The 24,774-nt window shown below is 38.8% G+C and overlaps 1 protein-coding gene across 1 annotated transcript in view; it reads right to left on the bottom strand.

The window, feature by feature from the left end:
* PLXDC2 (plexin domain containing 2) overlaps window positions 1–24,774 on the bottom strand; it is a 264,341-nt gene that overhangs the window by 131,426 nt on the left and 108,141 nt on the right. The window contains exon 2 of the mRNA XM_086466772.1: window positions 5,628–5,839. Coding sequence (XP_086322898.1) covers window positions 5,628–5,839 — 212 coding nt within the window. The remainder of the gene's footprint in view (window positions 1–5,627; window positions 5,840–24,774) is intronic.

Below are 24,774 nucleotides of genomic sequence, written 5' to 3'. Positions count from 1 at the left end.
TCAGAAAACAGAAGTAAAGCATGTCTCTCATAGCCTAGGATATGGAAAGAGAACAGAAATACTTATTAAACTATAAGACAATAAGGATTTTTTCTTAAATGCAGAACATTTTTCTCAGTAAATTGAAGGGACTATGTTTCAGAATATGGCATTAGTATCACTAGTCTTTATTTCTAAGTCCTTCAGATGCACTTGGCACTAAAGCATGGGGGGGTGGGTAGAGAACAGAAAAAGAAAAAAAGGAGAAAACAGAGGCAGGCTTAGCCAAACCAACAGCTCACTATGTGACTATGATATCATTTAGTTTTGAGGCTTCAGTTATGCACAGATAAATTTTTCTACTTTTAATACAGTGCATTAGAGCACTTATTTGTCCAGCTGAGTGAAATTTAACCTAAACCATTATTTTTTTTCCTTGCTCGGACTTGCAGTAAGAACACAGCAGTGGGCATGCTGACACTGCTGTCAGTAGCTGAGAGTAATTGCTCTCAAATCCCAAGGGCTGTAAAACTCAATCCCCTCTGTTGTTTTTTGCCAGTCAGAATCAGACATCTTCACTTCCATGAGTGACTGGGACTGATAAAGGAAAAGTCTTCTTCTGGGTGGAAAATCTGGGCAAAAGATTGTTGCCAGTAGGAAATCCACCAGTGTTGTTCTGATGGGGGCAAGACGCTTTTCAGGTCTAAACTACATGGATTGCTAAAATTTACATTTCAAACAACATCTAGAGAAAATAAATAAAGGAGAGAAAATGAAAGAAGTGTGTCTACAGTTAGTGGCAACTCTATGTTAGCTAAAAGCAATACACAGCAGGAGATACCAGTGACATCCGCAGGAATAAATGAATCATTTCACTACCAAAAAAATATGTTTAGAGCACAAGCCTTATGAGGAGCAGCTGAGGGAACTGGGGTTGTTTAGCCTGGAGGAGGCTGAAGGGAGACCTTATCACTCTCTACAACTGCGTGAAAGGAGGCTGTAGTGAGGTGGGGGTCGGTCCGTTCTCCCAACAAGTGGTGGGATGAGAGGAAACAGCCTCAAGTTATGCCAGGAGAGATTTAGATTGGATATTATGAAAAATTTCTTCACTGAAAGTGTTGCCAAGCACTGGAACAGGCTGCCCAGGGAAGTGGTGGAGTCACCACCCCTGGAGGTGTTTAAAAGACATGTAGATGTGGTGCTTAGGGACATGGTTTAGTGGTGGACTTGGCAGTGTTAGGTTAATGGTTGGACTCGATTTTAGAGCTATTTTCCAACTTAAAGGATTCTATGATTCTATGAAATAGCCACAATTTTCTATGCTCACAAGTACTATGTTGGGAGAGGTGGAGAAAGTAAGATACAGTTGAGTTTGATTTGACTTAGCATGCTGAGCATGCTGTTTCTTGCTTGGAACTGAATCTTTTTCTGTCATGCAGTTGGAATCGTTCATTCTGTTCTAAGACTTTATATGAAAAATTATGTTTTTCTTACACTTTTCATGGTGCAAAGCAATAAAACCTTACTGTTAGCATGGCTACACTTAGCTCAATCCTTACTATGATTTAATCTAATATTTTATTGCTGGATTTCTTTTTGATGTTTGAAGTTTGTGGAAGACTTGTTTTGATGTAATATCTCTATATAGCGGCAACAAATCTGAAAGTAATTCACATGTTCCAAAGTTATTTTGCGAAGCTTGTCATCTTCAGCTAATGCCAATGCAAGATATATATTAGAGACTGCTCCATCTCGATTTCTCTATATTTTACTTTTCAGTGTTGTACTGCTCACTGGGGGTTAGGCAGTCACAAGGATCAGGGATGAAGAATGGAGAAGCAAAGGACCAAGCAAGTTGCCTAGAAATCTTCTATAAAGCCTACAGCTGGAGCTGCTTTACAGAAGATCTGGGATAGAGACACAAAATTATAAATACACTAGTGGCTGCACTGCTCTGGCTCTTGGACCAGAAAGATAGTACCTCTAAACAGAATCTGACGATTATCATATTTCCTTCATACAGGAGCAGGTCAACCCTGGCTACTGCAAAGGTGTGATAAACTGATTTACAATGCACTTTCTAAAGCTATTCCTGAAGGCCTGAACTTCGTGTTCCACTCAAGCTGATGTTAAAACAGCCTAATGGGAGACCCAGCATGGCACATCTGTGAAATTACAGAACAATTCCCAGTAACTCCAATGGAAAAACATGAATGAAAAATCTCATTACCTTCAAATATCAAGACAAGATAGCAGAACTAAGCTATGCTCCACACAGGCTGATTTTTACTGTTTTCCACATTATGACTGTATAGCCATATATTGATAACACAGGAAACATTTAAAGTTATTTTTAAATGGTGTGCAGAAATTTCTGCAGAGTGCCTTCCCTTTTGGCCTTGTTTCGTTTCTTTGGGGGGTTGTTGTTTTTTTTTTTTTGGAGTGGGGGTGGGGTGGTGTTTGTTTAGTTTTTTGTGTTTTTTTTTTTTTTTTTTTTTTTTAAAAGCTGTGTAGAAAGTAAAATCATCATCATAAAGAAGAACAAAAAACCAGTATCAAGTGAAAATTAAAAATATGTCCATCATTGTCAGCCTTCCTGTAAAAGAAGGCTTCCACATTTACATGGCAAGCCCACAAAATACTTTAGAGAGAAACAGGATCTGTGATAGAGGGATGTTGTAATTCTGTAGTGTTATTAAATTTGAGTGACAGGTAGTACTCATTCTCCTGATTTTCTTCAGCAAGAACTGCAACGCACACAGAAGAAGGGTTTAAAAAAAATCATTATGCTCTCCAGCACTACCGATAAACTCCCAAGCTGCAGAAGACTTCACCACATACGGATTCTTCCACTGTAAATATCTGTTGTACAGTTTACCTCCTCTATAAAGCCGGGCATCAAGGTTTCTTTGCAAAACGCCTGTGTGTTGTAGTAGGGATTTGCAACGGAATCCAATAATGTGTAAAACCACAACTCAGTTATCTTATTGTGCTGGGAAAACCTTAGAAAAAGAGAGGGCTGTGACAGGACACAAAATTTGAATTTAATAAACTCCGTAAGGGTGATGTACTTTTGAGGTTAAGAGACTACAAGGTCATTCATCTGTCAGGAGAGATGGCCCTGGAAGAAAATCATTCTACATATGTCCATTTACAAACATTCATTTTTTCCCTGAATGTTGCCATATATGAGCATTAGAGTGAGAGCTCTGACCCATTTTTCTTCATAAGAGCTCGGAACTCAACTGAATGGAGACACTGCATGGGGATCCATGGGTAAGCCATGGAAAGATCAGCTACACAACCTGTACCTGAGACATCTTTCACTTTACCTGCTGAAATAATTAGTATCAGGATTGATCTGTGTGGTGCCCGAGATAATTGCTACAATTATGGCCAGATGGTGATTACAGTCGGCAAAAACCAAATCAAAATCAACATGCAATTCAAAAACATAACTTACCAACTAGCAACTTTTATGTTTATGCAAGAGGAACCATAATTAGTACTGTGCAAATTGGGAAGCCTAAAAAACAACACACACCTCTCAGAAAACATTATTATTTTTTTGACTCATGCTATAGACACTGTTGTCTCTAGGGTTGGGCTTTATAATGATTCACTTTTGTTATTGTGTAAAATAACAACCCAAAATCTGAAAGCTGTTTTGTTTGTCTGAGAGTGAGCTCCTCAAAACTGAAAAAGAAATAACTGTTTCCTTTGAAGCAGAATATAAAGGCTGAAAATGTTAAGCATAGCTTATTCCAAGCTGTATTTTATTGGACAATAGGATGTAGATTTTATTAATTAAAAAAACCCCAAACCTAATAAACAAAAATTTCCAAAAATGCAATAATTATAGTATTAACACTTGCTATCTGTGTACAGGGACAAACATCACTTCAGCCAGTGTGTTTATGTAGAACCACTAAGATAAAATAGCAGAATTCCCACAAATCACCACAGGCAGAGACATTTTGCACCAACCAAAATCATCACAGGCAGACACATTTTGCACCTATCAATCACAATATAATATTATGGTCAAGTTTTGCTCTCCCTAAAGTACTTGAAACTCAAAGCAGCTTTAAAGACAGAGCTGGTGCACGCTGGGATTTACGTTATGTCCATATGAGGGTAATATGGCAGTTAAAGCTTTTTTAACAAGCAACCAGAGGTCAAATGAAACCATGAAGCACAGACTGTCCCAATACTTCACATAGATGGATTTGATCCAAGTTTTTCTTCTTTGGAATATCAACAATCAAATAGTATGGGCAAATTTTTTCAATGACCGACTGGGATTTTTTTCGATTTTCTCATTTCTCTAGGGCTTTTCCCCCTTCATGTCTGGATATCAGTCTCCATAAAGACCAGGCAAAAATCAAACAAATTGAGATGTTTACCCCAGCTTCTGAGGAAGAACTCAATTTTATTTTAATTATACTTCCTTTTCTAGTTCCCCAGCAAGAAATGCTACAACATGGGACTTCCTAGAGTGCACCCTCAGTGAGTTTGCTGATGATACAAATCTGGGAGGAGCAGCTGAAACATCAGAAGGCTGTGCTGCCATTCAGCAAGACCTGGATAGGCTGGAGAATTGGGTGGAGAGGAACCCAATGAGGTTCAATAAGGGCAAGTGTAGGATCCTGCACCTGGGAAGAAATAACCCCATGCACCAGTACAGGCTGGGGGTTGACCTGGTGGAGAGCAGCTCTGCAGAGAAGGACCTGGGAGTCCTGGTGGACAGCAAGTTGACCATGAGCCAGCAATGTGCCCTTGTGGCCAAGAAGGCTAATGGTGTCCTGGGGTGCATTAAAAAGAGTGTGGCCAGCAGGTCGAGGGAGGTTCTCCTCCCCCTCTACTCTGCCCTGCTGAGGCCACATCTGAAGTACTGTGTTCAGCTCTGGCCCCCTCCAGTTCAAGAGGGACATGGAACCACTGGAGAGGGTCCAGCTGAGGGCTGTGAAGATGATTAGGGGACTTTCTTATGAAGAAAGGCTGAGAGACCTGGGCTCTTTAGCCTGGAGAAGAGAAGACTGAGAGGGGATCTTATCAACACTTACAAATATCTAAAGGGCGGGTGTCAAGAGGATGGGGCCAGGCTCTTCTCAGTGGTGTCCAGTAACAGGACAAGGGGCAACAGGCACAAACTCGAACATAGGAAGTTCAGCTTGAACGTGAGGAGGAACTTCTTTACTCTGAGGGTGACAGAGCACTGGAACAGGCTGCCCAGATAGATTGTGGAGTCTCCTTCTCTGGAGATATTCAAAACCTGTCTGGATGCGATCCTGTATGACCTGCTGTAGTTGAATCTGCTTTAGCAGGGGGGTTGGACTACACGATCTCCAGAGGTCCCTTCCAACTCCTACCATTCTGTGATTCTCCTAACTGTTTTCCAGCAAAGAGAAAAATATCCTCAAGAGACTACCTTCAGAAATCAGAAAGGACAAGCTCCAGCCTTCAGAGACGAAAAAAAGCTGTCTTCCACGTGCTGACATGGTCACAAATACAAAGACCATGAGGTTCTCTTCCTCTACCAATGTTTGAATACACTAAAGTAAATGTCTTCTTTTTTTTTTTTTTAACTTACCCCCAAAGATAACAAATTGAATAATAATAAAAAAATAGACGGAATTAATTTCTACCTCAATCTGGGTGGTGTTGTCATGTCCCTCTTCAAGCAGCAGGTCTGTGAAACCCCCTGGCTCAGAGGAATCCTGCCCCATGCTGGCTCTGTTGGTGTCAACTGATTTAAGAGACTCTGAGTGCCTTTTCCACCTGTGGCTCCCTACATGTGAATCCACTTGCACATATTCCTCCACCCCAGGGAAGCTCTGAACAACTTCATAAAACACACCTGTTTGACAAGATAAAAAAAAGAAGAAGAAAATAAGTGAGTGGAACTTTAGGTTACTAACCATAATTAAAAATCTAAGAATAGTAATTTTTAATAAACATTTTGAACAACTCCATAGAATAGCCATTAATATATCTGATAAAGTTTCCAAAACAACAAGTGTTTAAAAGAATAGATTCCATATTACACTTCTACAAAATTCAATAATTTGGACTAAGATTTGTAGACTCCTCTGAACACCCTAACATTTTTATTTTCCTGCTTATTTTATGTCTGGGAAAAGTTGTCCCTGTAACTTCGGTAACTTTAATACTTGCCTGCCCATAGGTGTCACTTTTAAAAATAAAATAAACCTAAGCAAAAAAAAAAAATTCGTTAATTAGCTAACAAAAAAGTAGAAGAGGCAGAGAAACACTTGTACAGTCTTAGCTTTTGTTAATGATTTTATGTAGAAAGAGCTTGGAAGCCATGGTGAAAGGCAAATAAATTTATGAGAGGCATGAAATTCCCATAAATATAATTTCCAGTGCAAAAATAAAGCTGCACCATTGTATAAATGATAAATGCAAATGATGTGTGAAGTCTGCAGACACCCACTACATCCCCTGTAAAGGATGAACAGTTGGTGGGTGTGTTTTACATACTCCTTTTGGACTTTATTCATGCTCATTCACAACTTTTTCATGCTAGTAAAACTATCTGTAAACCCATAAATTCTTCAGTAGTTTCCAGTTTGCCCAATCCAAAAGCCAGTCAAAGTGTTATTTGTTAATTTATTTCCGTTAACACCATCAACGGGGTAGAGTGCTTTGCACTAAAAATCAGATATGCTTTTCATACCGGTTTTGGGTCTAAAAAGAGTAGTAGAGGGGTGCTCTGTGCTTTTCATGTGCCAGGAAGAAGGTGGTCTTGTTCAAAAAACAGAACTGTGAGGTTCCAAATGAACTCTCAAGAGAAGTGGCAAAGTAAAAGAAAAATACTGAGAGAAAAGATAGACAGGTGAATAAATTAGTTATAGAAATATTTCCATTGCTTCTGTTTGGCAGAAGCTTCTGAGTAAAGGAAGGCACCACTTCCAAGGTTCTTACTAAGCACTGCATATGTTGTCTAGTTACTGAAGAGACGGAAAAATAGAAAATTACCTATCAAGGATTTAAATAAGAAGTAAGATTTTCCTGCATCACAGAAGAAATAGGTATGGGAGTCATGGATATAGGAGAATCTGCCAGATATTGTTCTTGACAGACTACAAAGAGTTACAGCACAGAAGTAATCTCCAATATGCTTTGGGCTCTGTGAGATTCAATTTTTCTATCAAATTCCCCGAAATCTACTAAAATTATTTCCTAAGCTATTTGATCACTCTCAACTATACTGAAATTAACGTGATCTGAAGGTGCTTTGTCACCTAGAGATATCAGAATTTAATACAGATGCAAAATAAGCAATCTCAGGCCATAACTTTCCTCAGATCCCAAGCAATCAGACTTCTTTTAATTGGTTGCTTTTTGAAACCTGTTTCCTTTCATTTCTTAAAAGCCTTCGAACACTTGTCTTAACAAATTGCCACCATGCTCCCTGTTCTATCAAGCAATCAGCTGCCGGCTGCAGAAGGACAGCTCAGCAGATGAACTAACTTATTCGTCCACGGTCCTTATCAAAATCAGTTTAAAGCTGCCCTCCTTGCTTCAGCTTTGAGGCATTCACCATGCTGTCGTGGGTATAAGGGCATCAGAAAGCAGACAGACACTGCAAACTTCTGATACAATCTCAGATAAGTGCTTTCTGCCTGTGATAGGCAACGCCTGAGGCTGGATCCGTGGGGGCAACTTTTGCCCACCTGCCATGATCAAGTCTGCAGCACTAAGGCACCTCAACACCTTCTGTGAGGCAAAGGGAGCGTTGGGCATCTACAAATAGGGGTCCCAGGCCACAGCACAACAGCTACACATCTGCAGGACCCCACTCCCTTCTGAGGAACCTTTCCTGGCTGTCCTCAGTGGCTCAAAACCCACGTTAGAGAGAGAGGCAAAAAGCATATTTACCCCCATTTTGCACTCCCACTGCAGCCTACTCTTTTTATGGTCAACAATCAACACGTTGAGGCAATCACCTATATTAGCAAATAAAATTGTGAAAATTAGGGGAGGATCTTAAATCCTATTCACCTCAGGCTAAGACTTGTCTGTAAAGGAAAGAAATTAGACTTTGTTATCCCACATCCTGAATAGAAATGAATGTGGTTTCTAAGCTTTAAGGTGTTGTAACATAAACTGCTTTTTAAAATAATAATAATAATACAGTGCTGGAGAGAAAAAGAAGATAGGCACATTGGGGTATTTCCACTGGCTTGGAAATTCTACATATTTTTCTCCATAACATTCTTTTACAGTATAATTGCATCATGGTAGCTGCAAAATTTGGCATGGGCTGGTCACTACTAGAGAAATCTTTGATGTCATCAGTACACAACTTTTACCCTGTTTCAACTGTTTCAATTATGTGACTTTTCTCTTGAAACATAGAAAATGTTCTAAACCATGCCGTCGCTGCCATTACACTGATAAATATTATTTCACAGGCACAAGCTATACTCACATAAGGAAGTTTTGCAATCATCTAACTGTATTCAGAATGCATTATATCCTTTTAAATTTAGTAGTAGCAAGAACCAAAAGCTTGAACCAATGTTTTCAGTTTAAAAGTAATCTTTGGGTTTTTTTTTCCCCATTATCCGTGAAAGCTTCTACCACTGTTATCACTAGACTAGTTAAATGTCCTGGGCTGGCAGAGTGGGGATACTGAAGCTACAATGCAAGATAAAATCTGGATGTGTTTTCAGGGAATAAAGAGAGAAATTTACTGTAGACTTCCTCCTTCATTAAACCCTTTCCTTAAGCTACTGGGGATGGAGACAATGGGCGTGGGCCAGACCAGATCTGATCCAGTGGGGTGTCTCTGGTTTATCGCAACAGATCTCCAATGCTGAGAAAGTCACGAATAAGATTTTTTTTTTTTTTTAAAAATGAGCTGAACAGGTTGTTTTCCACTTATGTAAATATAATTTAAATACATAAATTCTTAGATAATGGATAGATAAATTAATTGTCAAGTTCTAAATGCAGGCAGCTAATGAAGGAAAAGCATTCAGAGACCTAAAATTCCAATACTTTACAATTTAGAACTATTTCATGTTTCTGGTTGAAATCTCTGTGTAGGTAACAAATCACATAAAAGGCATTTTAGAGGAAATGTACGAAAGCATTATACCCTTATCTTTGAGATCTCGGAGCTTGCACCTAATTAACACTGAAGGAGAACATGTCATTTAAATCAATTGGAAAGCAGCCAAATGCTGTAATATCTGATTAATAATAAAATCATAATATTGGCAAACATAGATGAGTAGTAACTTGTTCAACTTGCACGAACAGAGACTCAGAAGTACAATAAGCCTTCAGATCTGTTAAAATTGGAACTACAATTTTCAACTGATGTTCTTGTGTGCAGAACACAAAAGTAGTTTTTATAAAGTGCTGTTGCTGGCATGCAAACACCTCAGTGTGAAGGTCTGTAGAACTGGTATTGTACTGTAGTATTTTGGAAGTAGAAAAAAAATAAGAGTACAGGTCTTTCTAATGAATATGTAATTAAGCTGGTGGTTTGGTCTGATCCTTCAGCTCTTGTCCTTGAAATTTTCATAAAGTTAGCAATGAAAATCATTATGTCTGCAGCTCCTTTTCCCCTTGGGTTAAGTTAAAATTTAAGATTTCAACTCTGTGTTGCGTAAAGCTAGAAAGGCAGTGGGGTGGGTGTAAGGGAAACAAATCTATAAAAAGCTTTCACTGCTTTGAGATTATTTGGAGTTAATGGCTGACTGTTGGCAAGTTCAGATATTCTTGTCACAGTTGGCCAGTTCAGCACTTCGTAGTTGATGTGGTTGATCAGAATTACCACCAAAGGCTTTAAGGGAAGAGGGGTATCATTCACACAAACTGGAAAGATCTACACAGAATATTTAGCGAGGAGACTGAGGAAGGGGAATGGGTGAAAATTACAGACAAACTCATTTTTGCTCACACCTAAGATAGGTGTTTCAACTTTCCTTCTGTACAGGTTTCCATGCTCAGAGAAGAAAGAATTTTAAAAGATTTTGGCATCTATTGCCTAAACCACTATGTAGCCAGGTAATAGCTTTTTGACGACCTTACCTTCCATTGTAACAAGTACTAACCAAGTACTAAACTAACTTTTAACCCGTATTAAGCTAATCTGATGGAGAACACACAACCGAAAACAGTATCTTCTTGTACATTAGAACCTGACTTTTGAGGTGGCTTTGCTAGTCTGAGGTTTTGGACAGGTAGATGTGTGTCCTGTACTACAAAATACACCAAACTGCTAAACACCTATGTCATTAACATAAATCAATACTGAAAGTTGACAACAACTGAATATGTAGAGAGGTTTGTCTACTTCAATATTGTGAATTATGCAAGCAGCTTATAGATTGGAAGTGCAGATTTGGCTATACAAGAAAGATTTGCTGAAAGGGAAGAAGCTGCCTGACTACGATGGGGGCATGGATTCTCTGCTTTGCCAAGCCTGCCCTCAAACAAAAAAGGAAAAATTCTAATTAAATAAAACCAAAATGAAACAGCAGAGCTTGGCAAGTAAGACAGCTCTATTTAGTAGGAAGTCTGGTCTGCATAAAGCTTTATTTAGAATGAAGTTCTAGCTCTCACTTTACGAGAAAAAAGATCTTTCAAGATTTTATGTACAGCAGTGTAACTGAAGGAGAAAGAAACCTATATTTTGAAATAAAAAAGGCAAATAGGTAAATCATCTACCACTCATTCAACTGGTGGGGGGGCAGGGGGGTTGTCCACCTTCTCAATGAGGTCAAAGAGGCTTGTGGAAAGTTTCAGCACACTGGAATTTCAGAATTGCATTTCTGAAAAACATGTGTTGATTGCACTTCATGATTGCACATATTTAGGTCAACTCTGCAATTTGACTAATTTCATAAATGCACCATAATCAACATGACTGGGGTTTTTTTTTGATATTTAGAAATACTCACACATTGAAACCTCTGTTCATGAGATTGCTTGTGAGACAGAATCATCTTTCTAAATCTGCCACAGCCCAAATGCCAAAAAAACACAAATATCAAATACACAAATTTATTCATAAAGGAACAGAAAATGCCATCACACTCCTTAAACTTAAGTAACTTGCTACAGCCCATCTCATGAATCTCCGTTTCTACTATGACCATTTTATCAGTAAAGATGAGAAACCAACAAATGTTGGTGGAAGGTATGAATACTGGATCCATGAAGTGATAGAATCCTCAAAACATAAACATTCCTTTAAAGGATTCTCCAAGTAGAGTACTTATATACTAAATGCCCGATGTCACAGGAGAATCAATCACCCTTCTCATAAGAAGAATTTCCAGTTTAAATTATCTCTGCCTATGAACAACTCAGCACTATAGAGACTTCTTTTTCTGCTGTACCTGAGTCATGGGACTAGGACCAATTCCAACTTTCTGACCTTAATTTGGGAAGGAAGAAACAGATATGCTTGACTTTCAATATGCCCATAATAATGACAGGATTAATTTCTTAACAAACTCATAAATAACATGATTTGTAAAAACTATCCCACAGTGACAAATAGCACACAAACAGCTGTGCCAATTTGGATCATAATTTTAAAAACAACGAAAGACCACACCCTGGTATTTTCTTTTTAAAGCTTGGCTGACACTGCTAAAAGAATTTTAATATTTTGTGGGAGAATGATTCTTAGGATGATCCTATTTTTGCCAAACAGGGGGTGAGAGTTTGTGTGGCGTGCAAAGGGAGTCAGAAGTTAACGATAATAAAATACTGAATGATGGCAGATTATGACCACAGTACTGAAACTACTCCTGTTAAATTGCATGCTCAGAACAACAAATAATGTCTAAAATAATAACACCATCTTGATGCATGTTTTTCTTGTGATTGTACAGAGTTAGTATAATTAATAATAGGTACTATGGCAGGGAAATAACATAAATGGTAATTTTGTTACACACGCATTTTATCAACAATATGAATTCAGACTTTTGCTTTTGCAACCTCTTTCTGTTTAACAATTATTTTTCAATGCTACCACAAGCAGTGGTCCCAAAAAGCATATTACCACACTTATAGTTGTGATGAAGATAAAGTTCTAGAACTGCGGCAGTTTGGGAGTTTTTTGTTTGTTTGTTTGTTTTTTTAAATGCCTGATTTACTTTCATTTTACAACTATTTATGTAATCATACTGCTAAATTAAAATGGTATTGGTAAAGTCAGAAGTCCCAGTCCACTGGTAACAATACTGTAACTGTGTTAGCATACATCAACACTGGGGAAATACTGTCTAATTCCAACTTCACTCATACTCTCCAGCTACATAGACACAAAAATATAACATGTACATTGAATTTTTAAGCAATCTGATTACAGCTTTATAGTGTATTATGAATCTCTTTTGCTACTCTTTCTGTCAGTTCCACTCGAGGACCAGGATCTAAGTTGCTGCTAACTGGATAGACACAGAACCAAAGAATAAAGACAACTCATGCCTCAAAGATGACTTGCAGTCTTGAAGATGCTGGGTAATAAGAGACGGGAGAGAGAGTTTTGGTCAGTAGACAGGGGTATCAATCATCATCAAAAACCTAACCAGTATCAAGATTTTGAAGCTATTATAGTAAGAGGATTTAAAAAGAAAAAAAAAAAGTTATCATTTGATGTACTTACATTTTTTTATGCTCACAATCTAAAAGGATTTAAGTTGCTTTCACAACCAAGGTTTGAACAGTGACAAGAGTCTGGGGAACACCAGAAGTGGTGTGGTATATAATGTTTCACACCTACTAGGCTCTTACATGTCTCATGCACATCTACATCCCAAAGTCGCAGACCTTTTGTATTACTTTTGGAAGAGTAAAAACACAATTATGTTTATGCTAACCATGCCCAATATAATCCTTTATCTCAACCCTCCACTTTGAGTCAGAGAGACAAAATTGCTTTGAAAGGAAATCACAGAAAATGGAGATGGAATTGATTCTGGTTTAGCCTTTCCTGACAAAAGAAGCAGCTCTAACAGGCCTAGATACCCAGCCATGGCAAATTCAGTTTGAGTACTACTCAGCATCCCTATTAACAAAAAACCCAGAAAAGCCAGAATTGTGTAGTTCTGTTTTAATTTAAAACTCCACAGATGTACTGTTATTGATGTGACATTTTCCAGAGCCTTCAGGTGGATTAGGTCAGAGAGCTGGACCTCATAGAACGCATGAAAAAAGATCAAACCCATACTATTAGTGCCTATCTAAACTCAGGATACAATGCATAACTGAAACAGTTTCTCCAAGTGAAAAACGTTAAGAGTTTTCTTTCTGCTTAAGTTTTTCTTGTCTCAGTTTCCGTAACTTCAGTATGGCTTCTCTTCACGTAGCTTTGATCTTTGCTATACATAAAACCATTTTTTAACACTGGTCTTCAACCTTTTCTTCAGCTGAATCTCCCTGAAAATTTCCTAATGGAGTTGTAGATTTAAGCCCACTCAAAGGAATACTTCCTGATCCTCCCTTTCCTCTCCTCCTTTCCAGCACAAAATTTGGCATTATAGAAGGAAAGCCTGACTCTCCTTATCTCACCTGACTAGCAGAAGAGGTGCTTCCTGAACAACCCTGGGATTCTTCAATTTGGTGTTTTACTTTCAGCTACCCGTACCCAGAATGCTTAACATCACTTATTGTTTGCACACCAAAAAAAAGAGGTTTCATATCCACATTCTCAGTAGCACTTCCAATAATTACTAGTAATGCAGACACCCAAGTGTACCTAGGTAAATGTTTATCACATGCTAGGTTTCCACGTAAAGCAAAAGCAAGTAGATCTGTAATGTTCTTATGTCCCTGGCATGCAAAATATCAATCATTGTATACTCTTGTGGATTATCGAATTACGGCATAGAAAAGCAAGAAATTAACGTATTTTAAATAATGTGAGGTTTTTTGTTAACTATCATATAGCAAAAATATCAAAATGTTAATTCATGTGTAATTTATGCATTTTGTGTCCCAGTCTCACTATATCACAAACCCTTGCTAAGCCACAAAATTATTTGTGTAAAAAGCAGCAAAAGGAATTCAACAAATACCTGTCTTGCTAAGTGAAATGGAGATCTCTTTATAACATTCTATTTATATACAAATTATTGCTTTTCAAACTGAGATTCAAAGGTTTTCCAGAGAACAGTAACAGCAACTTATTTAAACATATTGGACAAAAGTTTATGAAGACTTTTCTCTAGTCAATAACTGGATCACAGTACGATTGCTAACATCATCAGTTGCATTTAGAGCTCTCTCCGGTGTGCCCACCTCAGCTCCAGTTTGAAAGCATCCTTATTTTTCCTGAAGGATCTAGCAAATCTGTGCGCTAGAACAGCCTGAAGAGGCCAGCTCTGTGGTGGGTCAGCTTCTCTTCTAGATGCAGGCTTAACCAGAATAAGTGAGCAATCCATACAGCTAGAAGACACGCACCAGTGTGCACAGATATGTAGATGATTTGGAGTTAAATGAAGTTAAAAAGTTAGATGGACAATTTGGCAGTCATATCATTAGGACTAATTTCTGTTTCTGGGCAGTGGAGAAAAGCATACAAAAATGAACTAGTCATTCATAATTTGACCTACAGCATATGTCTGGAACTCCTTTTGCATGACTTGTTGAGGGAGAAGACAGCAAATATCTGGGATGTACCAAACTCTGCCTCATTTATGCCCTTCCCAGCAGGCAGTGGCAAATGCAACTTTGGTAAAGGGTTATCTTCCATTTTAGCCAGAGGCTAAAAGAGATGCAAGCCCATTGCCTGAAAAACGGATTAGCACAGACAATGGTAGTCTTTTTGTAGAGTACAAAGGCAAAGAACAGCAATTCCAGGGACACCACTCTGGCCAAGACATCGGTTAGCTCTCCAAAGGCCTGTCATTCACTGGTGCTGGAGCAGCATCAGAGGGTAATTGGCTTCCTGGGTAGCCCTGTCATGCTGACTTCGACTCAGACACAGGGATCAATGTCAGCATTCACACCAAAGGCAACCACGCTGGATTTGGTGGCTCAAGCAAAGAGATACAGACAGGAAAACAAAGCTCACATATAAACACAATGCAGCTACCCATACATACATGTATATGCAACATCACCTCACAGGCACAGATTAACATCCGAGCACAGTGGAAATAAGAGAAGAAAGGCGGCATGACACCTCATCAGGTACAACAAACAGTGACAGATCCACAGACCAAGGTTTTCCTCCCTTGTCAGGAGTGCCCATCAGACTGTAATCACCTTGTTAAGTCTGTCTGCAAAGAGGGAGAAACTCCTAAGCCCCTTACCCGCTCCTAACTCATTTCTTACTGAGTCCACGGCAGTGGGTCAAAATACAGCCTACGTAAAGTGGCATTGCTCAGAACTCAAACCAGCCTGAACACCTTCAAACAAGGCAGAGCATGCAATGTAGCCCCAGCATGACTGAAACATGACACATTTCTCCTGCTGTGTCCTCAGTTCCTTCTGCCTCCCTCACAGAAGCAGAAAGGAAGTGGTTTGCGGTATTAGATTTCTCACAGGGCTCAGGAGTTGGAAAACTGGAAAAAGAACAAGCAATTGCTATTGCCCAAAAATGTGTAGTGGGGAACGCAGTAGTATTTGACATTATAAAAGCTGAAGAAAAAAGCTGCATGACTTTCCTCCCAGTCTGCTGGTAAGAGAGTTTTCTGAAGACAGGAAAGTTAAAACTGACAACTGTTTGTGGAGACATAACTTGGGCTTTCCTTCAGCTTAGTAATGCTAAATATATAACTGATTTCAGACAGAACTTAAAATTTAACCCTGTTCCATTTTCATTATGGATTAAATAAGAAAATTTTGTATCTTTCATTTCCTGCACATGAAGGTTTCCTACATCAACAGCAATTCAGGATTTAGAAATTAGGCCAGCCACAAGCAAATACATTGATCATCTGTAGAATTAATGAATTAATTTAGTAAAAAGTGAAGATTTAGTGCCAGAACTCACTACACTGTCGTGTCAAGACACAATTTTCATAAAACGTCCTGCAAAAAGTGAAAGTAGTAAATTGGGATGTTCAAACGTGGAGTTGCTCCAAGGGTCAGGAAAAAGTCTCACCAGGCTCGTGTGGTATGGCTATATGTTTAGGTCAGCAATGATTGACAAATACACTAAATGCTAGTATTTTAAAATTCTTAGGACATTTTTGACCTAATTTTCTTGGCTTTACAGATACACTGAATTATGCTTAATGTGTTTTATTCTTGAGTCTTTTTCTGTAAAGATGGGATGGTCAAGAAATGACAATAACAATTTTCTTAAGAAGAGCTTGAAGCTTTTTTCAATGTCTCTTCACCCTTAACCCACAATTGCTGTTCAACTTAGATTCCTCTATACATTTCCCTCATTTCCGTATCTTTTGTTCCAAAAGAATAGTACAAAACTTCAAAAAAGAAAATCTATTGCCTTCCATTTTCATCCATATGCATTAAGTAGGTATTTTCAGGACTTTTGAAAACATAATAGTGCTCCAATCTGGCCTGATGAAGTAAGTCAGTACCGTAGATATGGCCCTCTGCAAGACCAGCCACTAGAGAAGTTGGAACATTTCAACTTTCCAGGAAGCACAAAAGAAAACTAAGCAACTATAGTAAATATATATGTGGAGATACAGATTCTATAAACGGAATCAAAAATATACTAGTGAAAGCCTGGGATACTTAATTTTTTTATAGTATTTTTGCATAATAGCTCAATGGATGCTTCACACTTGCTATCTGTAAGATGCAGATAACAAAAACAAATGGCTTTGTTTGTTAAACATATTCTGTGTCACTGATGACAAACACTAGATAATAGCTACGTACTATTTTATTACTGAAAAGCCATAGTTTATTTCTTCCAGACACTCTGATACTGTGCAGGGCCTATTTTCTGTCTTATCAAGTGAAGATTAAATTTGTCACTGAAATTAAAATGGGTCTAAATGCCTTCAGCTTCTTTTCAGGAAAAATTCTCATTTTAGCTTCATCAGGAGATCTGCTGGAGAAAAACATCATGTTTCTAGCACACTAATGGGAGGAAATTAGAGCAGAGACTGTTCTTAAACTCTGGCACGAAATCTGCATTTCTGGACTTGATGTGGGAACAAAAAATAAATCAATAGTACATTAAGGAGGAATTGTTGTAGCTATGTATTTAGAGTCAAAGAACAGCTGTATTAAACCTATCAAGAAACAGAGAGATAAAAATAAGAACAGTTAGAGATATGGATGGATAAAGACATTTTTGTTTGGCAGAAAAGAAATAATCTGTTTGAAAACTGGCAGAGATACCGGGGAAATAGAAGAGAAAATATTGCATCAATCTTAAAACTTGTCAAAGCAATGAAATTATCTAGCAAAAGTTTAATTGGACTGCCCAACACATGGAGTATTGAATATTGCCTTTGTCTTCTCCTAAAAGACAGACAAACTAGTACTGTGGATTGTGAGATACGGGGAGTAAAGTGCAGGAAGGGCATGTTTTCACAGTTTTTAACTAACAGGACTGGAAGGACTCAGCTCCTATAAAGGAGTTTTAGAATTTACAAATAAAGCATAGGTTTTTTTATATATTGCATTTGACACTGTTTACATGCTCTTCCATCATGCCTAAATAAAATGAGGGAGCTGCACTGCTGGCATCCACTTTTAATATACGGAACTTACATGGAACTTAGTTATTTGGATAGACATGTTCTGGGAAGAGACTGAAGAAAAGTGGTGTTTTTCTTTATTATACACCTTCCGATTTTACCACAACATTCCCAAGAAAAAACGTTAACAGCTTTGGAGCACTTCCACTGGGGTGATTTTGCTAGCATGTCGTGTACATACGTTTCATCAGTGTATTTTCTCAATGAGGCGACAGACATGGATACTGCCATGCTGCAAAGCACATGGTGTTTTGGAAGCTGTGCAGGGATGAGCCAGCTCAAATGACATCACTCTGCACATACAAGAGGACAGATTTATAACTAAGAGTCTTCTGTGCCTGTGCTTTTTTAAGTGGAGGACATTATGTAATGTGTTAAGACCATTACACGTTGATCGTCAGATGAAGAGTATGCTATTTTACTTTTCAGAGGGTAAAAAAGAATAAATGCAACACAGAGAAAAAAACACTTTAGTACATTTCTTAAAAAAAAAAAAAAAGTGTGCTTAAGTGCTTTGGAAGGGCTAATTTTGTAAATGGAGCTGAGCTTACATGGGCTCAGACTTGGTAGACTCAGTGACTTAGATGCATGAAAACGCTGCCCAGTGCATTGAGCTGAAGGAATGGCTCTATGAGGAAGAGACCTTCTTCACAAGAAGGTTTGTTTTCTTCTTGAGTAATCACTGTGGCACAGAACACTTACACTTCTGTTCAGCCACTTGCTCAAGCTGTTGCTCAGGTTCTTTATTATCATTGGTTTGAAGGCAAATTCAAAGAAGAGGGAAAAATGTCTGGAAATAAGAATGAATATAGTGGGTTTTAAAAGCTTTTGGACACAATGACGTTTGAAGGTTTCCCTCCTCCTGGCTTATTAATCAAAGACAGGAATACTCCATGCACAGAATGATTTAGGAAAATATGTCAATCAAAATGTGGGCTATTTTGTTTATCTGGTATGTCCATAAACACTTGGAAAATCACCCATATTTCTTCTTATTCTACCCACTACAGATTTTATTCTTAACAAGCACATATTAACACTGTCTCAACATGCCATTTTTTTCCCTTTTCAAATGAAGCACAGTGCCAGCAGTCAGCTATGATTCCCCATATCCTGTTCTTGAGACTCAATGACAGTAAAGCACTAGCCAGTTGTACAAAAAGACATCTTTTACAGCAGTCTTATATTTCTATGTTAAAGCATCTTGCTGCCAAGGTTTTAACTCACAGACTGGCTGACAGCCCATCCAGAACCACAGCAGCCACAATAAGGTTTGGAAACCAGCTCTTTACATCTTGCAACAGGGAACGGATTCAACAACAGCTAGATTTCATTCAGTGTTTTGTAAGAGTACAATGCAAAGATTTACCTGGTTCCTGGACAGAATATGACCCTAGAAGTCATGCTTCAATTTCTCAAGAACATATTCATAATCTTTTTGGTTTTGTTCCTAATTAGCTCAATACAGAGAAGTAGCAGGGCACAAACTCTGTCTCCATACCACATATATTCATGCTGTCAAACCACTTATACCTCATGCAAGTCTCAACCTGGTGAACTTAAATGGGACTTTAACAGTCCCTAGAACTGCTCATCTTCCACAGGGCTGTCAGTTCCACTCCACTGAGGAGTTAATCTTAAATTAATCTGTCTTCTTGCTGAATGCTGACTGCCTTCCTCAACACATACATCTCACTTACTCATGCAGAGAAACAGCTCAGTCACTACAGATCTATCATTCCATGTCTGAATCACATACAAATAAATCACCAATTCCTGGATATCTAGGTGTCCTGAACAAGCAACTGCTAAGCTTGCACAGATGGGCTGTCCTTGTGCAGGATGTCCCACAGACCAATCACTTCCAAACCTACTAAAGTCAACAGGCCTGGTCTATGGTATTATCTCTTCAGATAAATGTAAGGACTGGGCTATGTAGCAGTAAAGGATGCAGTCAGCTTCAGTCAGTAAAAGACTCTGGGAGACTACATGTCCCCACCCTACTAAGAAGGGCCATAGCCACCTTTCTTCCCTGCCTGAGCAGCTCTCTTGCTCCTGCTTTCCAGTTTCGGAAAGCATGTGCTTACTGCAACAAAACCATCTCTCAGATACAGAGTAAACTCTTTTCTTCTTAAAACAAGGCTAGTGACAGTCCCCATGGACTTTATAAACTGTCTGCCCAGTCCCCTCTCTTTCATTCCAATTAATTTTCAAGATTTTCTGTAACAACTTCAAGAGCAGGACACCTTGCTAGAAGATGGAATAGTTCCTTCAGGGTAAAGGGAGCTTTCTGTGCCCCACTTCCCTGGAAAGTTCATAACCACAAGGACACTATACAAATACAAGACACCAGTCCCTGGGCTTAGAAGACAAATGGAGAATTTTTCTCATTTCTTTCAAAGACCAACTGCTATTCTCAGAAGTGCATTGCACACACTGAATCCTGCGGCAATTAAGTCTCTTCTTGCAGGAGTTAACAGAGCAGCTAATCCCCAGAAAGCAGCAGGAATCCGGACACACGATAAGCATTGCTTGTTTTCATTTCTCATTTTCAGGTAACTCTGAGATCCACAAATGGGTGTTTGGGATTGCAATTTAAGTATTAACAGTAAGCAATAAACACAAGGCTTTAACTCCACTTAGGAATTAGAAAACTAAAAATTTGTCATGAAAACACTGATTTTGTAGGTGCTCAAGTCCTTTATCACATTGGTAACCTTAAACGAATTTGGGAGGAAGAGTTTGTTAAACACTAATCAGAGTTGACAGCAAAAGACTAAATCTGCTTCTGTAGCCCATGTATCACATCTGAGTTTTCTGGTTTCATGTCAGTCATGTGGAAGCTTCTCATAGATACTTCAGTGCATTTGGGCATATTGTGTCCACACTCTAAACGAGCCCTCAAAACCACTGACACTTCTGTGAACCAAGGCCTTTCAAAGGCCTGTTATTTAACTGTACTCTATTGCATAACTCCTAGTGGCCATTTTCCCTGTTTTCCATTAACAGTAAACCAAAACCTCACAACTTCTGGTGCCCTAAATTAATCTCCACTTTAGCCTGGTTATGCCAAAAGCTACAGATTTTCCACACAGTGTATGCTTCCCTTCACAGCATTTAGCAAAGCTGTTTCTAAGCATCTGTCTGGTACCACCTGTTTGTAAAAATGGTGAAGCATATATCACTTTTTACCTACTCCTGGAGGACAGAAATAATAAAAGACAGCACATTCAGCCTCCTCCTCTCATATAAATGCAGTAAAAAGGGAAAAAGCAACAACCCACTTTATTACTCCCATCAGTTTTGCTGAAGTAAGGAGATCGAAAGCTGCAGGAGAAAACTTTCAGTGTCATTAACACAGCTTCTCCACAGGAAACATGAGCTCATCAATAGACTGTTTTTCAGCTTAAGCTTTAAATATGAACAATTTCACAAACACCAGCCCATACAATTTCTTTTAGGTCTGTAATGTACTGGTACTCAAATATTTGCAAACTGAATCTCACTTCTCCTTTTCTTGTCTTTGGTTTTTGGGGTTTTTTTTGCCCCCTCCCCTACATATGCATGTGTCCCCGCTCCTCACTGCATGCCCTGCCCTGGACACCCCCACCCTCCCTCCTGCAGGGCATAACCACCCAGACTGACTATTCCTGCTGACGTCCTTGGACTCCAAAGTAAGTCTTTCCCCGTACAATACAAGTTATCCTTCCCACAGCCTGAATGCTGGCTTTTATTAGAGCCTCCACCACACAGAGCTCTGACAGCTCCATCCCACCAGCTACAGGGCTATACAGAGAAATCCTCCTTTTTGGTGTTTCCTCAGGTGGTCTGCCCATGGTTCAGTAAACCATCACTTTTCAGCCTTACTCCAGTCATCTCCTCCCTTTGCCCCAGCTGACCGGTTTCTCCAGATCAGCCTGTGCTCTCCCAGGAAGAGGCATAGTGTCAGACCCCATGTTGCATCCCTTTTGTTTAGCCTAGCTGCCAGGGAGGAGCAGGAGCAGAGCAGAGAGGAAAAGGTGATGGTGCATGCAGATACTGTCTCATAGCCTCAGCCACAGGCTTTGGCCACACTTGCCTGCTACCTCTTCCCAACCTTATTGCCTGAAATTAGATGTTATTCTCTTCACTGACCTGTCAGAGGAAGATAAAACAGCAGAGGGGAGAGTGAGACTGCACTCTGAGCTCTGCACAGTCAGAAAATCACTGCACTGATAAGCAACACGACAAGCCTGAACTCTATTTTGCTATCATATATTTTCTCAGTATCACAAAAGGAATCTTATTTCTGCTTTTAAAATTAGGACCTTTCATACCTGAACTCAACATCAGAAATCTGTAATGTCATGAGTGCATAGCAACAGCACTGGGCCTATTTCACATTATTCAAACCTGTGGACAATGAACTTACATGTTTTAATTTACAGAACACTCTATATGCATATTAGAACTTGTTACTTACTGTTCCATGAATAAATGTGACAAAATTCACTACAAAAAAATCACATAGTCAAGGCAGTAGCAAAATAACAAAGGTTTGCATGCACATAGCTACTGGAATGAAATGGTTGTGTGTGTTGAGTCCAGTGGTATGTCCACATTCCAGGAAAAAGTAGAAGCTAATTTATTGATGATATCTAACGTACAGAAACACCACAAAACTGCTAGTCATGGAGTGGGCTCATCTTGCCTCTCTTAGAAAACTCAAATGTCAGAAAACTCAGAAAAAGACATAATTCTTCTACTACAAGATGCACCATACGTCCAAGAAATGGGCATCTTTAAACCTCACAGTGATCTGGAAGCCATACATTTTGCACTACAGTGAATAGGAGCACTTGGTGGTGGTCTGCAGAGAGCTGATTAGTCACAGCATGCTGCTTTCTCTGTATTCAGCTATTAAATAACATTTTAAAAGTTAAACTCATATTAAATATTCATCTGAAATTTATTGTTCCATGTAAGCAATTGCTGCAAGGGCCACAGGAATATTATTCTGTTGCCAGAAAGAGGATAATGATCTATGCAATGGCAAGTAGGCTGGGAAGTAGGCCCACAAGGCAACATCTCTGTTGAAACATGAATTTGTGAATGTTTCATATTACCAAACCCTTTGGCCAGAATCACTCAACATGACTGAGCATTTCACATTTTGCAGGTGCCTGACTGAAGCATCTTAAAGAGGCCTAATTTTTGTAGGGTGACCTATTAGCACTTTCTGAACATCATTCCACCCAGAAACATGTCCCCTTAGACATCCACCAACTCTTGATCTCCTGGTTCTTCTTATTCATAAGCTCAACTTCTTCCTTATATTAGCATTATCTCCACACAGTTCAACATTTAGAATTATAATCGCTTCTTCTGTTTGTGACCTCCTGAAGATCTAATTATTTCAGTGGAGTTGTGGATACTCATTACCTTCGATGTCAAGCTGCTTCTAGTATGGCATAGTGTCTGACTGGAGGCAGTAGCCTCTCTGAAACATCCAGCTGTGGAAAACTGAGTTAAAAATCAGCTGTAACAGACTCTCAAGTTTCTGGAAACAGCTACTGGTACCTTCTCACAAATGTATATGCCTCATATATCAGGTGGATGAGATCATCTCCCCAACTTTTAAATTCTCTTGAATACTGCAATTCTGAAGGTTGCTCTGGCTCTAGTGTTACCAGATTAGTTTTCCCCCATAGGCCAAACCTTTTTGTCTTAACTAACTTGAAATCCTTTAAACATGGAATATTCTAGGTGATCAACACCAAAGGTTTTTCCTCTTGTGTATTGAGGATGTTTCAGTTAGACTGGCCGCCTATACAATAACAGCTTCTCTTTAGATGCTTTGGAAGCATTCCAGACTTCAGTTTGGCATACAAGTAACCTCATTTTTTCCCCAAACTGGCACCCACTAACACATTGCCTGCTCTGAAATTCCCTGTCATTGCTAGAAAAGTCACCATCAGGTCACTGTCAGGCATCTGCATTTTCAGTTAGGTAACTACTATTTGTGGGGAGAAAGAGGGCTTGCCAGAATGGACTAAGTTCAAGAACACAACATCCCCCATTAGCATAGTTCAGTTCTAGTCAAAATAGCTTTTTTATTTCCTTATGTGAAATTAAAACCCCTCAAATCAAATCCAGATGTCCTGTATTTGTTTATTTATTTACATTTTTTTTAGAAGCAGAAAGTGATGTAGGAATTCTGAAAAACAGCTTGAAAGCTCTGAGAAAAAGCTTGATCCCAGAAGCACTACTAAAACTGTTGTAAAACATGTTTTTTTTCCTCAACCAAAACACAAGGGGAAAGAAGAAAAAAAGAAGCTAATGAACAGTATATACTCAAACTAAAAAAAGTGCTTTTAAACACTTTCTATGTATTTCTACCCTGTATTATGATTCTAATTAGATGCAGCTGCTTTCTCCTTTACTTATTGAAAATGCAATCAGCAATAAAGTTAATTTATGTCTGACCAAGGCTCTTACAGTAACTGATTACTTACAGATACCAGGTCTCCAAGTGAAATTTTTGCCACCTGTTTTCAATTTTAGGATTGGCAGTTTTGTATTTCCACAGCTTACTGACCTCATGCAGGGCTATACCATCTCTTGCTGTATTCTCCATGCTCAAGCATGTTTCCACAGAACATCAACAACATCAGAATAGCTTTATCAGGAGTTTTCCTCCTTTACATAAGGAGGCACACTACATACCATAGCCTGGAAATATCAAAACTGTCTTCCACATCAAAAAGCTGCTGCAGATGAAACACTGATTATGTTTTTTCAGTAAGTGGTTTCATTTAGGGTGTGAATATGGTTTATTTATATGTCAAATTAACCATATCAAGATGTTTCCATGTATTGTGCAGTGCAACTTTAACTGTATTTTTATTTGGATATCTATTATCTAGCATAAACATTTCGCACGGCCTGAAGTTCTTCAGGAGAGCCCATCTGATTCACTGAAACAGTGCTGTCAACATTAAATCTATGTACTAGAAAATACAGCTGCTTAATCCATTTAAAAAGGGTAGTACACACACTTGGGAAATATACAGAGTTTATCGGTGTTAAAGCAATGAACAGAAATACAGAACAGCTCAATTTTTTTCAC

Source organism: Leptosomus discolor, chromosome 6 (assembly GCF_034619465.1).
Source record: "Leptosomus discolor isolate bLepDis1 chromosome 6, bLepDis1.hap2, whole genome shotgun sequence".
Classification (NCBI taxonomy): domain Eukaryota; kingdom Metazoa; phylum Chordata; class Aves; order Leptosomiformes; family Leptosomidae; genus Leptosomus; species Leptosomus discolor.
The sequence above is the reverse complement of the archived record's forward strand: the minus strand, read 5'-3'. Positions and strand labels throughout refer to the sequence as shown.